At 48.4% G+C, this 15521-nt stretch overlaps 1 protein-coding gene across 1 annotated transcript in view; it reads left to right on the top strand.

The window, feature by feature from the left end:
- Window positions 1–15521, top strand: part of SLC8B1 (solute carrier family 8 member B1) — a 42319-nt gene continuing 26798 nt past the window's right edge. Inside the window, exons 1-3 of the mRNA XM_089895382.1 lie at window positions 1–16; window positions 11014–11175; window positions 11563–11717. Of these exons, the coding sequence (XP_089751508.1) occupies window positions 1–16; window positions 11014–11175; window positions 11563–11717 (333 nt within the window). The remainder of the gene's footprint in view (window positions 17–11013; window positions 11176–11562; window positions 11718–15521) is intronic.

Below are 15521 nucleotides of genomic sequence, written 5' to 3'. Positions count from 1 at the left end.
ATGTCAGATGCCACGGGTGAGGGGCTCAGTCCCACAGTACGGCCGCCATCTCCACTTCAGGGTCCAGGCCTCCGGTACTTCTAACCAACTAGTTATAAATCGGGGGTTCCCATGACCCCCTCCTCAGGCTCAGTAATCTAGAATGGCTCCCAGAACCAGAAGAGCAGTTTACTTACTAGATTACCAGCTTATTATAAAAGGCTATAACTGGGGGAGAGCTGGCGAGGGCTCTCCTCCTGCCTTGCAGGTGGCTGCCTTTTTGGTGTGTCTTCACATGGGGGAGAGAGATCTTTACTATCCCTAATTTTCCCCTCATTTCCTCCACCTGCAGTATTAAAGGAAAATGCTGGTTTTCGTGTGTGTGTGTGTGTGTGTGTGTGTGTGTGTATTTTTTTCAGATTATACATTTAATTCAGGTGTATTAGAGAATTTTGAAAAAAATGAAACCCACTTCTAATGGTCACCCCTGATCCCTACCACCCAGGAAGGATCTCGGTTAACCTTCCATCTGTTTTTCTATGCACCCATACAAATACATGTATATTTACAAAGATGGAATCATCATGCTTCTATTATAGAGCGTCTCGCTTTCGCCACTTGGTACGGAATCATGGATACTTTCTCATGTCATCACGAGAATGACATGTCCTTTCTCATGTTCTTTGAAAACACCATAATATTCCGTCATATGGATGTCATTGTATCCCATCATATGGATAAGTCATCATGGGGATGTAATTTAGTCATTCTCTTTTGTTGAACATTTTCGAAAAAGATTTTGCCTTTTGAAAAATGGCCACAACACACCTGTCTGTACGTAAACCTTTGTTTCTTTTTTTTAATTGAGGTATAGTTGATGTACAATTTTATATAAGTTACAGGTGTATAATATAGAAAAATGTTGGTATTCTAACAATTCCATAGCTATTCTTACATTGAGCGTGTCCACCCATGGGCCTCGGGCAGCTTCCCACTCGTCGTCAGTCCCAGGTCCACCATGCGCAACCCATCCTTTCCTCCACTCCTGAACTCTTTGTAGACGTGTTCTTGCTCCCATCTTGTGGTCTTCGAGAGAATTAAACTGGCCTGTGCAGAAAGCAGGAAAGTCCTAGACAATGGTTAGCGCTTAAAGCCACTGTGGTGCAATCGCAGGAGGTTCATTTTGAGTCATGATCTATGCGATAAAGCATCTTTCAGCAAGCTATTATTTCCACATACTGTTCATTAACTGCTCACTAATAGAGAAGGAAAAGCAGACCAAAGGCTCTGAAACAACTTTTGTCTTTTAATTCGGCTTCCCCCAAGCCTAGGGACACTGGATAGATTCTACTGAAGTAATCTGTGGTATTTCTGAAATCATTCGCTGTGTCTATTAGAGAAATAAGTCTTTCCCATCGACCTCAAATTTGACCATTAGGGATTCAAGTCTTTGAGTTCTGTAGGCATTCCCACTTTTAAGAATCCCCTATTAAAATGGTAATCAGGAGATCCTAAAAAAATAAATGGAGTTTTGTTCATGAATTGGGAGATTTAACATTGTTAAGATAACAATACTACCCAAAGGGATATACAGATTAAAGATTCAGTGCAATCCCTATCAAAATCCCAACAGTATTTTTTTTTTTTTTTTTTTTTTTACAGAAATGGGAAAACTCATCCTGGAATTCATAAGGGGTTTCAAGGGACCTAGATTTCAAAACTGGTACAAAGTGACTGTAATCAAAACAGAGTAGTATTTGCAGAAGAATAGACATATAGACCAATAGGACAGAATTGAGAGCCCAGAAATAAAGCCTTACATTTACGGTCAATTGACTTTCGACAAGGGTGCCAAGATCGTTCAATGAAGAAAAATGTTCTCTTCAACAAATGGTGCTGAGAAAACTAGATATCCACATGAAAGAATGAAGTTGGACCCCTTCTTTATACCATACACAAAAATTAAAGTGGATCAAGGACCTAAATTTTAAGAGCTAAAACTATAAAACTGTTAGAAGAAAGCCTAGAGGAAAATTTGCATGACCTTGGATTTGGCAATGGTTTCTTTTTTTTAATTAATTAATTTATTTATATTTGGCTGCATTGGGTCTCCGTTGCTGTGTGGGGGCTTTCTCTAGTTGCGGCGAGTGGGGCTACTCTTTGTTGCGGTGCGCATGCTTCTCATCGCAGTGGCTTCTCTTGTGGAGCACAGGCTCTAGGCACACAGGCTTCAGTAGTTGTGGTGAGCAGGCTCAGTAGTTGTGGCACACGGGCTTAGTTGCTCCGAGGCATGTGGAATCTTCCCGGACCAGGGCTCGAATCCGTGTCCCCTGCATTGGCAGGTGGATTCTTAACCACTGCGCCACCAGGGAAGTCCCTGTTGGGGACTTCAATGGTTTCTTAAATATGACCCCAGAAGCACAGGTAACAAAAGAAAAAGATGAATTGGACTTCATTAGATTAAAAACTTTCGTGCCTCAAAGGACAGCATCAAGAGAGTAAAAAGACAACCCACATGATGGGAGAAAATATTTGCAAATAATACATCTAATAAGGGTTTAAAATCCAGAATATATAAAGAACTCCTACAACTCAACCACAAAAATACAAAAACCCAGTTAAAAGGTGAGCAAGGGACTTGAATAGACATTTCTCTAAAGAAGATATACAAATGGCCAATATGTACATGAAAAGATGCTCAGCATCATTAGTCATTAGAGAAATGCAAATCAAAACCACAGTGAAATACCACTTCACGTCAATTAGGATGGCTATAATTTTAAAAAGAAAAAAGAATATAACAGTTGGAGAGGATGTGAAGAAATTGGAACTCATGTACATAATAGGTGTATGCCTATTTATATGCCTGTAAGTATATCCATTTGTCTACCCATATGTTTCTCTATATATGTCTATATCCCTATGTCTATTCATATGTCAATGTCTGCATCTACATCTTTAAGCAATGGTAGGTTAGATCCATCACACTCTGGTTTCCCACAGCTGGTTTCTGTCGTTTCTAACTTTGGATAGAGTTAGGGTTAGAATCAAAGAGAAGGGAGGGCATTCCCAGCAGTGGGTATAGCCTCTACAAGGCTGATTCTGGGGCAGGGAGTAAACCGGCTTGGCTGGATCCGATGACAAGCCCCATCTTCAGCTTTCTCCCTGCCCCGAGCCTGGCTCAGAGCTCGGCACCTGCAGAGCGTGTGCTCGTGGACTTGCTGTGAACGGAGGATGAGCGTGGGAGGCAGTTCGGAAGAGTAGGTTGAAGGTAGACGGTGGACGGTGAGCTCTGGGAGCCTCGGAGAGCCATGGATGGTTTCTGAGCTGGGGAGCGAAGGGCATGAGAAAGACAGGGTTTGGGGGAGATGGGCCAAGATGTGGTAAGTGGTCACAGCCATGATGGGAGAGGCCGACTGGGCTGCTCTGACACGTCCTGGCGGTTGTGGTCTTGGAAAAACATAAAGGAGGCCAGTGAAGGAGGCCAGTGAAGAGAGTTGCTTGAGATAATGGGATGTCCTTGATTTTCCCCAAAGTAACTTTCTAAAGCTTTGAGGGTGCCAAAGTAACTTTCTAAAGCTTTGAGGGTGCCACCACTCCCCATACCCTTGGTGAGGTGGACAAGAGTGGTCACGCTAGTTCCCTTCCCATCTCTGGAAAGGGACACTCCCTTGGCATTAGTAACTGTCATTGTCAATCATAACCTGTGAACACTTTCTATTACGGAATCCTCACAGCTACCCAAGAAGTCTCCACTATTACTACCTGCATTTTACAGGTGGGGAAACTGAGGTACAAGCAGGTGAAGTGATTTGCCCAGGTCACACAACCAGGAAATGTCAAAACGGGGATTTGAACTAAGTTCCGCAGCACTGTGGACGCTGCCCCTTGTGGCCACCACCAGAGGGCACACTCCACCAATTCCAAACTATTTTCCCAATTATGATAACATTTCTCGCCGCCCTCAGAAAGGTAGTGCCAACAGATTTGGCCCTTTGTCCCCACTCCAACCCTCATTCCCTGGGGATCTTTGGCCAAACTGATGTGCCATTCTGTGCCTCAGTTCATTCATCTCTATAAAGGGGCCAAGAACAGGACCTACCACCTCATAGGGCTGCCAGGAGATTAAATAAGACCCTTGCACAGCACCTGAAACAACACTCAGTTAATGTTACTTTTTAGCATTAATGCCTTCTAAGCACGCTGTGCTTGTCTAAAGCCGCTCCATGGAGAATTCTGGGTGACACTTCCCATTGGCATTTGGTCCATGTGCTCCCTGTGGACTGACCCACTGGAAGCAAGGGCAGTCACATTCCTCATTAGCCAGACTGTGACGGGTAATGGCTTGGAGCATGGAGTTGGGGGTTCAGACAGACTTGGGTTCAAACCCAAGCTCCATCATTTGCTGGCTGCGTGATCTTGGGGAAGTGACCTCACCTCTCTGAGCCCCAGTAAAAATGGGATAATAATCATTTGCATCATTTGGCCTCGTTAAGAGGATTGTGTGCAGTGCCAGGCACTACAGAAGCCAGGAAGACATGGGAGCTTGCATACTTGGGATCCTGGCCTGTGCTCTCCTCTCCCCCCACCCAACGAGGGCCCCTGTCTAGAGGCTACCCTGTTCCAGCCAGTTTTTGAGGTCTCCATCATTCAAGAGAATGGGGCTCCCGGGTAGAGAGTACCTAGGCCCTACTCAGGGATGGCCCAGTCAGCAAGAAGCAGGTCCTTCTGCTGTGACAGCATCGTCCCAGTGCACAACCTTTGATCCTCTCTAAGGGTCATATGACCCCCTGTGGCTATTGCTGACAAAGCACCCCAGGTGTGCTGCACGTGACCACCGAGCAATTCCATGTTCCTGTAGACTTGACCCCTGATAACAACATCTGACATCCACTTGCCGGGCACATGACATGCGTTTTCCCCTTAAATATTTCTCCTTAAATCAACAACCCTAAGAGTGCCAGGAAACCCTTAACCACATTTTAAAGACAGAAAACTGGAGTCCAAGAAGAGAGATAACTTCCCCCAGGAACAAACTCAAGTGAGCGGGGGACATGGATCTCGCTGATCCAAAGACCTAATTCTTATCTGCTGCCTATGGGGGCCCCCAAATGGGAAATGCTTTAATGTTCAGAGTCCTACCAAAACTGACTTAATTTTGCTAATGGCACAATGGCAACGGCCCCATAGAAAAATACTCAAAGAATGAGCTGACAGTTCACGGAGAAGAAAATGCATAGTTACTAAGCTGATGGGAACTTGTCAGCTTTGCCAACGGGGAAAACTACAGATCAAAGCAATGATGAGAAAGTATTTTTTACCCATTGTGTTGGTAAGAAGTAACCCAATTGTTAAAAAATCAGTGCTGGTCAATCCCACTACAGGACATATATCCAGAGAAAACCGTAATTCAAAAAGAGTCATGTACCACAATGTTCACTGCAGCACTATTTACAATAGCCAGGACATGGAAGCAACCTAAGTGTCCATCGACAGATGAATGGATAAAGAAGATGTGGCACATACATACAATGGAATATTACTCAGCCATAAAAAGAAATGAAATTGAGTTATTTGTAGTGAGGTGGATGGACCTAGAGTCTGTCATACAGAGTGAAGTAAGTCAGAAAGAGAAAAACAAATACCGAATGCTAACACATATATATGGAATCTAAAAAAAAGAAAAATGGTTCTGACGAACCTAGGGGCAGGACAGGAATAAAGACGCAGACGTAGAGAATGGGCTTGAGGACAACAGCACAGGGAGATCAGCTGGGTGCTTTGTGACCACCTAGAGGGGCGGGATAGGGAGGGTGGGAGGGAGACGCAAGCAGGAGGGGATATGGGGATATACGTATAGCTGATTCACTTTGTTATACAGCAGAAACTAATACAACATTGTAAAGCACTTACACTCCAATAAAGATGTTGAAAAAAAAAACAGTGCTGGTGAGAAAGCAGGGAAATGCATGCTCCCTGATAGGACATTGCTGGTGGGAGTGTGGCTTGCTACAGCTTCTTAAGGAAGGGATCTGCTACAGCTGTTGACATTTAAAATATGCATGCCTGTTGATCTGCCTTCCAATTTCAGGATTCTGTCCTACAGAAATAAAAGCATCTGCACCAAAGGTAAATGTCTTCAAGGATGTGTATGGAGCATTGTTTGCAAGGGACAAAACCCAGAAGCACAGCAAGTACCCACCTACGTGGGAGTGTTTGCAAAGTTATGGCACCTTCCCTCATCCCACAGAATATCAAGCAACTATTATAATGAATGATTTTAGACTTAAATGTACCAGCATGAGAGGATCCCATAAAGCATTATTAATTTTAAAAAATGCAAGTTACAGAACAACGTCAACGATGCGAGCCTACTTTTTACAAAAGTGACATGAAATCCAAGTTAGAATTCTTGTATGTGTGTATTTGCACAAACCTGCTCTTAACTTTAATTATCTGAGTCAGGGCAGGGACAGGGTTAGCGTGTGGTGGGTCCTTAGAAGGGGGTAGAGGGCAGAGTTAATTTCATTATTTTATTGATTTTCAGAGTTTAACAAACTTTTCTTTCTGTCCTTCCAATAAGAAAGGAAAGACACACTTGTGACAAATGAAATGATATTCTGTATAAAGATGCACACTTGTGACTCCTTTTGTTTCAATCCCACTCCCGGGTTTATAACTGTGAAGGTCAGTGTTATGTGTCAACTTGGCTGGGCTACAGTCCCCAGTTATTCAATAAGCACTAAGCTAGGGACTTCCCTGGTGGCGCCGTGGTTAAGAATCCACTTGCCAATGCAGGGGACACGGGTTCGAGCCCTGGTCCAGGAAGATCCCACATGGGGAGTAACTAAGCCCGTGCGCCACAACTACTGAGCCCACGCTCTAGAGCCCACGAGCCACAACAAGAGAAGGCACCACAAGGAGAAGCCCATGTAACCGCAATGAAGAGTAGCTCTGGCTCGCCACAACTAGAGAAAGCCCGCGTGCAGCAACGAAGACCCAACGCAGCCAAAAATAAATAAATTAATTTTTTTAAAAAAAGCACTAAGCTAGGTGTTGCTGTGAAGGGATTTTGTAGGTGTGATTAAAGTCCATAATCAGTTGACTTTATGTAAGGGAGACTATTCTAGATCATCTGGGTGGGCCTGATCCAATTGGTTGAAAGACCTTATATGCAGAGCTGAGTCTTCCTGGAAGAAGCAGTTCTGCCTGTGGATGGCTGGTACCCCCGAGTTTCCAACCAGCCCATCCTGTGAATTTCAGATTTGCCTAGCCAGCCTCCACAGTCCATAAATCGATTCCTTGCGATAGACCTTTTTTTTTTTTTTTTTGCGGTATGCAGGCTTCTCACTGTTGTGGCCTCTCCCATTGCAGAGCACAGGCTCCGGACACGCAGGCTCAGCGGCCATGGCTCATGGGCCCAGCCGCTCAGAGGCATGTGGGATCTTCCCGGACCGGGGCATGAACCCGTGTCCCCTGCATCGGCAGGCGGACTCTCAACCACTGCGCCACCAGGGAAGCCATGACAGACCTTTTAACGTGGGTCTCCTACTGAGGTTGTTTCTCTGGTTGAACAGTGACCGACACAATGCCCTAGAAAAATTATTTTACAAGTGCACCAGAAGATGTGTAAAAAGATGCCATCAGTAGCAAAAACCTGGTAACAACACACATATATCCATCAACAGAAAAATGGATAGATAAACGTTGACGTAGTCCTGCCATGAACTGTTCATTACACAGCACGGAAAACGCACCAACTGCCGCCACACAGACGGCAGGGTTGAAGCTCACGAACAGGATGGTGTGAGAAAGAAGCGAGTCACATAAGAATAGAGAAAGCACTATTTGATTTACATAAACTTTTTTTTTTTTAATTTTTGGCTGCGTTGGGTCTTCGTTGCTGCATGGGGGCTTTCCCTAGTTGTGGCGAGCAGGGGCTACTCTTCGTTGCCGTGCGCAGGCTTCTCATTGCGGTGGCTTCTCTTGCTGTGGCTCGCGGGCTCTAGAGCGCAGCCTCGGTAGTTGTGGCACACGGGCTCAGTAGTTGTGGCTCGCGGGCTCAGTAGTTGTGGTGCATGGGCTTAGTTGCTCCACGGCATGTGGGATCTTCCCAGGCCAGGGATTGAACCCATGTCCCCTGTATCGGCAGGCAGATTCTTAACCACTGTGCCACCAGGGAAGCCCTGATTTATATAAACTTCAAAGACAGGCAAAACAAATGTCATTGCTTAGGAATACTTATATAGTGGTAAAGCTATATAAATAGGTATGTAAAATCTATATAGATTATATATACTATATAATCTATAGTATATATAATCATATATAATATATATCATAGATTATAACATTTTATACATTATAATGTATTATGTGTATTATATATAAATATTATCTTATAGAGGATACATTATATGTGTGAATAAATACGTACATAAAACTAAGTTTTACACTTATAGTGATGGAGTGATTTACACAGTCAGCAGGATGATGGTGATTTAAGGGACCCCTAAGGTACTGATAGCTGTTTTTTAACCTGAATGGAGGGCATTTGTTTGTCCATTTTATTATTTTTCAGTTGTAAAGAAAAAATGTTGCCTCATTCCAGTTCTACAAGGATCTAGTCATCAGCGGCTATAGTTGCCCTGCTCCAGTATACCCTGAAGGGAATTCAGGATGGAGAAAAACAGGAGGAAGTATTCTGTGTTTTGGATATATGGCCTCTAGACGGTCAACATGCATATCTAGGGAAGGATTTCAATGACCCCAGACTCTTGCATCTTCCCATCCATAGAAAAGCACTAAAATCATTAACTTGAGACGTCTGATTTTAGTGGTTAGCAGTAATCTTTTATGGAGATGTATGCTTGACTACATGTATTTCCCAGCCAAAAAATTTATATATATACTGGCTTCTCCCTGACCTCTTTGGAGCAGTTCCTCTGAGCTTTCTGAGATGCTGTCTCTCTGACTATAGTCCTCAGTGAGGTCCCAATAAAACCAAGACTCAACTGTTGTGCATTTTTTTCAGTTGACATCACCCAGGCTGTGGGCCTTCTGAATAGGGAGGCTGAATGTCAGACAGATCCAGCCTTACCTCTGAGTGATGTAGGACACTCAGCCCATGGTGGTGAAGGGGACTCACTTGGGGTCACACAGACCTAGGTGCAAATCTTTGCCACTTCCCGGTGGGTGTCCTGGGGACAGGTCGTTTCATCTCCTTGAACCTCGATTTCCCTTCTCTGTGAAATGGGGATCTCAGTAGCCCTCACCCCACAGGGCTATTAAATGGGACAAGCACGCGGACACTCACTGTGATCTACACGGCTATACTCTGCAATAATCACTGTAATCCATGTGCCGAGATTCCAAAGATACCGTGCTCTAGACCACAGGGTGGGTGGTCACCACAGAGACCACAGTTGTCCTCTCTAGGGTGGGCAACTAGAGTGCTCGGAAGGTAAGGAAGGCAGGGGCTGGCAGGGAGGAGGGTGGAAGACCACCCAGAGATGGTAGCATTTGAGCTGGGCCTGGCACAAGAGTAATAAGAGTTTGTCAGGTAGAAAAAGGAAGGACTGGGACTTCCCTGGTGGCGCAGTGGTTGAGAGTCCTCCTGCCGATGCAGGGGACGCGGGTTCGTGCCCCGGTCCGGGAAGATCCCACGTGCCGCGGAGCGGCTGGGCCCGTGAGCCATGGCCGCTGAGCCTGCGCGTCCGGAGCCTGTGCTCCGCAATGGGAGAGGCCACAGCAGTGACAGGCCCGCGTACAGCAAAAAAAAAAAAAAGAAAAACAAGGGCTGACATCCCGGGCAAGGGGCTCAGAAGGAGCAGCGGTGTGGCCGTGTGTAAGTCCCCCGCTTCCGGGCCTAGAGTGGGGATAAAAGATGAAGTCGGAAAGGTGCGCTAGGACTGGACGCTAAAGGGCCTCGATCGCCCTTCAGAGGGCTCAGAGCTGGGCCTCGGTGGTGAAGGTGATGAGGAAGCAGGACGGACTTTGAGAGAGGGAGGTGGTGGGATTAGATGCGTGCAAACTGTGGAAGTGGGGGCGGGGCTGCTGGAGGAGGAGGAGCGTGACCTCAGCCTCAACATCCCCAGTGCCAGCCTCGGTGCCCTCCCCACCCCAACAGAAGGAAAGACGGAGGCGACCAGAACTTCCCCCGGAGGCTAGGAAACTGGGGAAGGGGGGGGCTATATCCGTCAGGGCGAGTAGATCGACTAACTCCCCTGTTTTGACTTATTTGCCATCTTCTTCTTTTTTTCTTTTTCAGCCCCACTGCGCGGCTTGCGGGACCGTAATTCCCCAACCAGAGATCGAACCCGTGGGCCCTGCAGTGGAAGCTCGGAGTCCTAACCACCGGACTGCCGGGGAATTCCCTGCCATATTCTTCTTTTGAAAGCCACCCTGCTAGAGGGAAATGCTGAACCCAGTTAGGAGATCTCTCAAAGGGAGGCAGCACAGCCAGAGTTTTTGTGTGTAAGGCGGAGCGTTCCCTGCCTGGGATCTTCTCAAATACTTTTTTTTTTTTTTTTTGCGGTACCCGGGCCTCTCACTGTTGTGGCCTCTCCCGTTGCGGAGCACAGGCTCCGGACGCGCAGGCTCAGCGGCCATGGCTCACGGGCCCAGCCGCTCCAGCGGCATGTGGGATCCTCCCGGACCGGGGCACGAACCCGCGTCCCCTGCATCGGCAGGAGGAAGGACTCTCAACCACTGAGCCACCAGGGAAGCCCCTCAAATACTTCTTATCACCACTGATTACCAGAAGCATTTTGACGCCGTCTCACCCACCCGTCCCTCGGGAATAGAACCCTCTAGTTTCACCCTACAATGTACCTCTCCGGCCTCCTACTGTTTATACCCACCAGGTTTCATCTCAGCTTCTGCTTTAGCGGCGAAAACAGAACCGACAGACCTCGAGGGAGCCTGTGCCTTTAAGGGAAGAGGCGGGACGAGCCCTTGGGGGCGTGTCCTCTGGGCGGGTTGTATAAGGGGCGAGGCCGGCGCCCGGCTAGTGGGGGCCGAAGCAGGGCTGAGCGGCTGGATCTGACTCGGACGCTGCCGCAGGCGGGAACCCCGGGCTCTCGGCTTCAGGAGCAGAAGTTCGGGAGGCTCGGGCCGGTTGGGCAGGGACTGGAAAGGCTGCGAAGCCCGGCGGGGTCGAGGTGCGGAGTTTGCTGGTCCGAGGCTCCTCGCAAGGTAAGAGGAACCTCCCCGCCCGCCTGGGCGCCGCGGGAGGACTGGCGCCCGGAGTTCAGCTTCTCAACATCCGCCCGGATTGGGAAACGGAGCACATTGACGTTCCCGTTGGCTGGCACCTAGAAAGTGCAGCCGCAAAAGTGATTACTGCCCCAGTTTTCTGCCCCTTCCTGTCGGGTGTGCACATCTGAGCGTCTGAACTCCTGACCTCGGACAGGCACAGGTGAAGCGCTCCATAAATGCTCCCTTGTGAATGAGTGCAAGAAATCGGCGGCCAATAAATAGGAGACACTTGCTGATCCTCAAGTTGGGAACACCTGAGGCGCGAGCCCTAATTAAGCCCTTATCGTTTGCTCTGATGCTCCAGCATTTGTCTTCATTTTACAGATGAGGAATCAGAGGCTCAGAGACATGAAGTGACCTCCCCAAGGCCGCACAGCTCGTTCGTGGCTGAGATTATATTGCAGACCTGGAGTGTCCCGTTCCAAGTCAGTGCCAAGTGCAGTTACAGAGAACAGCAGGAGGGAAGGGCCTGTCAACAGGTGAGGAAAGAATGCTGAGACAGGCCCTTGTGCCCCCTTTTCTTCCCCCAGAGCCGTGTCCTACCCCTCCTGCCCCTGCCAGGACATTGAGCAAAGATTTACCGAAAAACGTTGGTAAATCTGGGCTTTGTTGTTTTCTGGGCTTTGCTTTTCCTGAAGGCAAAACAAAACATGCTCAACTACAACATGTGGAAGAGCCAAAGAAGAAAATCAGTGTGCCGGGGACTTTTTTTTTTCTTTCCAGTTTAATTTCTTTGGAAGAAAAACAAAGCTGGTTTTTCCCTGGTGTTGAGGGAAAAAGACAGATGCTAAAGTCCAGCCCAGCTCTGCTGCTGACAGGCTGTGTGACTTTGAGCAATTCACTTCCCTCTGGGCCTTGATTTCCCCATCAGAGGAGTTATTAGCCTGGGTTTCCATGGGAACACTACTGGGGGTTCAGGAAGAAGGGCTATCTAATCTGCATGCTAAATGAGTCAGGCCCGTCCGGAATGTGGGCTCCTACCTGGGCTTTCCATTGGTGTGGGGAGGAGGAGGGGCAGTTCTTCAGCTGAAAAAGTTTTCAGGCCCCTCCTGTTGGGTCCTGCAGTCTTCAGTGACACTGTTCGTCTTTCTCACCCCCACCCTACAGGCCACTAGAGGTGCCAGCTGTTTGGAACTGAAACATGACAGAAGGGGACGTGGAGAGTGAGGGCCAGGCCCCTTGGGCGCTGGTGGCCAGAGGCCTGCTGAATCTGTACTGGGTGCTCAGCTGGCTCTGTGTGCTGCTGATGGTGGACACAGTGTCGGGGGCCGGGGGCCCATCTGCAGGGACCCGCATTAGCTCCCAGTTTCCAGCCTCGGGTGTGAACCAGAGCCCCGTGGTAGACGTGAGTGTCCAGGCGGGAAACTGGCATCAGGTGGGGGTGTATTCAGCCAATCAAGTACGTATTGAGCATCTACTGTGTAGCAGTAGATGTGAGCTAAACCTTGGGATATGCCAGGGCACGTATACTGTAGACAAAAATCCCTGCCCTCATGGAGCCAGCAGTCTCTTAGGAGGGTGGATAAAGAAGTAAGCATGTAAATTTCAGGTGGTAAGTTGCTATGTGCTCAGCAGATAATGGGATAAAGTGATATTGGGGGGTGGGGGCTGTGAGGAAGAAGGAGATTTCCAACTATTTCAGCTTGGGGGGGGGGTCACAGATGGCCTCTGTGAGGAAGGGACCTTTGAGCCAAGCCCTGAATGGAGAAAGGAAGCCACTTATACAGACATCAGAAGGAAGATCATTCCAAGTGGAGAGAAAGGCACGTGCAAAGGCCCTGAAGCAGGGACAAACTTAGTTTCTGGAGCTGTGAGGAGGCCAGAGTGGCTGGAACAGGGTGAGTGAGGGGGAGAGTGTTAAGAATGGGGATGGAGATGTAGTGGTGGTCAGATTACAAAAGGCCTTATAGGCTGAGGCTAAGAGGTGGGATTTGTTTTATGACAGTGGGGAGCCAGTGGAAGGTTTTAAGCAGGGGGATGTCAAGATCTGATTTATTTCTTCAAGGGATGTCTTTGGCTTCTCTGGGGAGAATGGATTGAGAGCGTTGAGGGTGGCAGCGGGGAGAACAGTGGGAAGGCTCCTGCAGCTCACCAGGTGATGGTGGTAGTGGGAGATAGGAAAGAAGTGGTGGGACTTGGAGGAAGTATTGGAGGCACAACAAGCAGGGTATGCTGATGGCTTAGATGGAGGGGCATGGTGGTGGAAGAAAGAGAGGTGTCAAGGATGGCTTCAGATTTCTGGCCTTAGCAGTGGGGGGATGGAGGAGGATGGTAGTGCCACTGACTTGTATGAATGGAGGGAGAAGCAGTGGGGACGCTTGGTGAGAGCAAGGAGGCTTCCTCCCAAGGCAGGGAGGTTTGGGCCGTTGAGACAGGCCAAACGGAACTTGCATCATTCTGTTCTGACGTCTGTAAGGGGAGGAGAGGCCACAGTGGATCCAGAGTGAAAATCTGAAGGCAGGAGGCTGCTCAAGATGAGCCCCTGCTGCACGGGGCTGGAGTTCTCTCTTTGTATTCTCTTCAGTGAGAGAACAAACGAGAACAAACGGAGTAACAAACTCCTCCCGACTTGAACTGACAGCTGAGGGTGCTTAGCGCCCACACCAACTTTCTGGGGCTGCTGAGTACCTTCATGCCCATGATTCGAGGCAGACAGATAGGTAATTATGCCTATTCTACAGATGGGTTACTGTGGTTATAAAATTGCTGCCTCTTGGGGGCAGGAAAATGGGGGTTAACTGTGGCTTGTGTCAGATAATCTCTCTGAGTTATTGAGCACTTAGGCCAGCAATGTGCCTAGCTCATCAAGTCCTGTACCCAAACCCCTGAGACGGGTATGGTTATCTCTGTGCTATAGGTGAGGACATTGAGGTTCAGGGAGGGGAAGTTGGCCACGAGGGAAGTAGCAGAGCCAGGATGTGAACTCGTGGCTGCCTCATGCTGAATCCAGACCCTTCCCCTCTGGTTCACTTGCCTCCCAAGACTGACACAGGTGGCTGCCCTCCTGGAATTCCCGCCAGCCTCTGGCTGGCTGCTGTCTGGCCAGCTTGCAGGCTGGGAAAGGCCACCCACTCCTCACCTAGGTCCTTTTGCATAGTCACTCGTTCAACAAATATTTATTGAGCACCTATTACGTGCCAGGAACAGTGCCACACGTGAGGGGTAAATCAGGGAGCAGATAAGCTCGGTTCCTGCCCTCATGGAGCTTATACTCTAGTGGGGGACACAGATGAGAAACAAATCAACAGGTAAATCCATAGGATTTCACTGGGGGATGAGGAGAACAAAACAGGGTGGGATGTGATGGAGTGAGATGGAGAGGGGTAGCCACTCTGCCTCGGGCTGTCAGGGAAGGCTTCTCTGAGGACAGAGACCTGAAGCTTTGCAAAGATCTGGGGGAACAGCAAGTGCAAAGGCCCTGAGGCAAGAGCAGAATGACGTGTCACAAACAAACTTTGAGAGGCCTCTGCAACAGTGAGCTGGGGGTGAGGGATGAGAGGAGACAGGAGAGGTAATGGAGGCCGGATCGCCTGGGGCTGTTTGGACCGCTGTGCGAAGTTGGCCCATTCCTAGGGGTAAGACGGGAGCCATGGTAGGATTTAGAACACAGGAGGGACGTGATCTGATTTCAGTTTTTACAAGGATCCCACTGGCTGCTGTGGGAGAATCAACTGTAAGGGCGGAGGCAGAGAGTAGGCTGGCAAAGCGATCCGGTGAGATGCTGGTAGCAGCTTTGGGAAGGGGTCCAAATTAAGATTTTTGGAGGGGAAGTAGAAGACAAGGTTCTGCTGGGCCACCCAGTGCCCCATGCCCTAAGCCCGGGCTGGCCCAAGTGTGGCCTCAGAGGGCCAGGGACAGGTTTGGCATCAGACCACCAGGACCCAGTGGTTCCAGGACACTCCTTTCGGGGAAGAGGAGGGTCTGGAAAAAAATCTCCACTTAGGACAGATCTGACCGAGGCTGGACATTTGGGGCTGACCCTTGTGGGGGGCGGAGGGGCCCAAGCTAACAGGTGCAGGGAGCTGTTTAGTCTCATTTTTCCCCTCTGGAAAAAAGAGTAATCAAAGCTCATTTTACTGAGCACTGACTGTGTACCAGGCACTGTTCTAAGCACATGGATTAACGCATTTAATCCTTCATTTCAGGAGTCGGCAAACTTCAGCCCACAGGTCAAATCAGGCCCACTGCTGGGCTTTGTAGTCCAGGAGCTGAGAATGGGTTTTATATTTTCAAATGGTTGAAAAAATTTTTTAAAAGAACACTATTACGTGACACATGAAAAC

Source organism: Delphinapterus leucas, chromosome 14, assembly GCF_059928025.1.
Source record: "Delphinapterus leucas isolate spDelLeu-1000000601 "Yukka" chromosome 14, BTC_Dleu_Yukka2, whole genome shotgun sequence".
NCBI classification, from domain to species: domain Eukaryota; kingdom Metazoa; phylum Chordata; class Mammalia; order Artiodactyla; family Monodontidae; genus Delphinapterus; species Delphinapterus leucas.
This window is presented reverse-complemented; position numbering and strand designations above follow the sequence as displayed.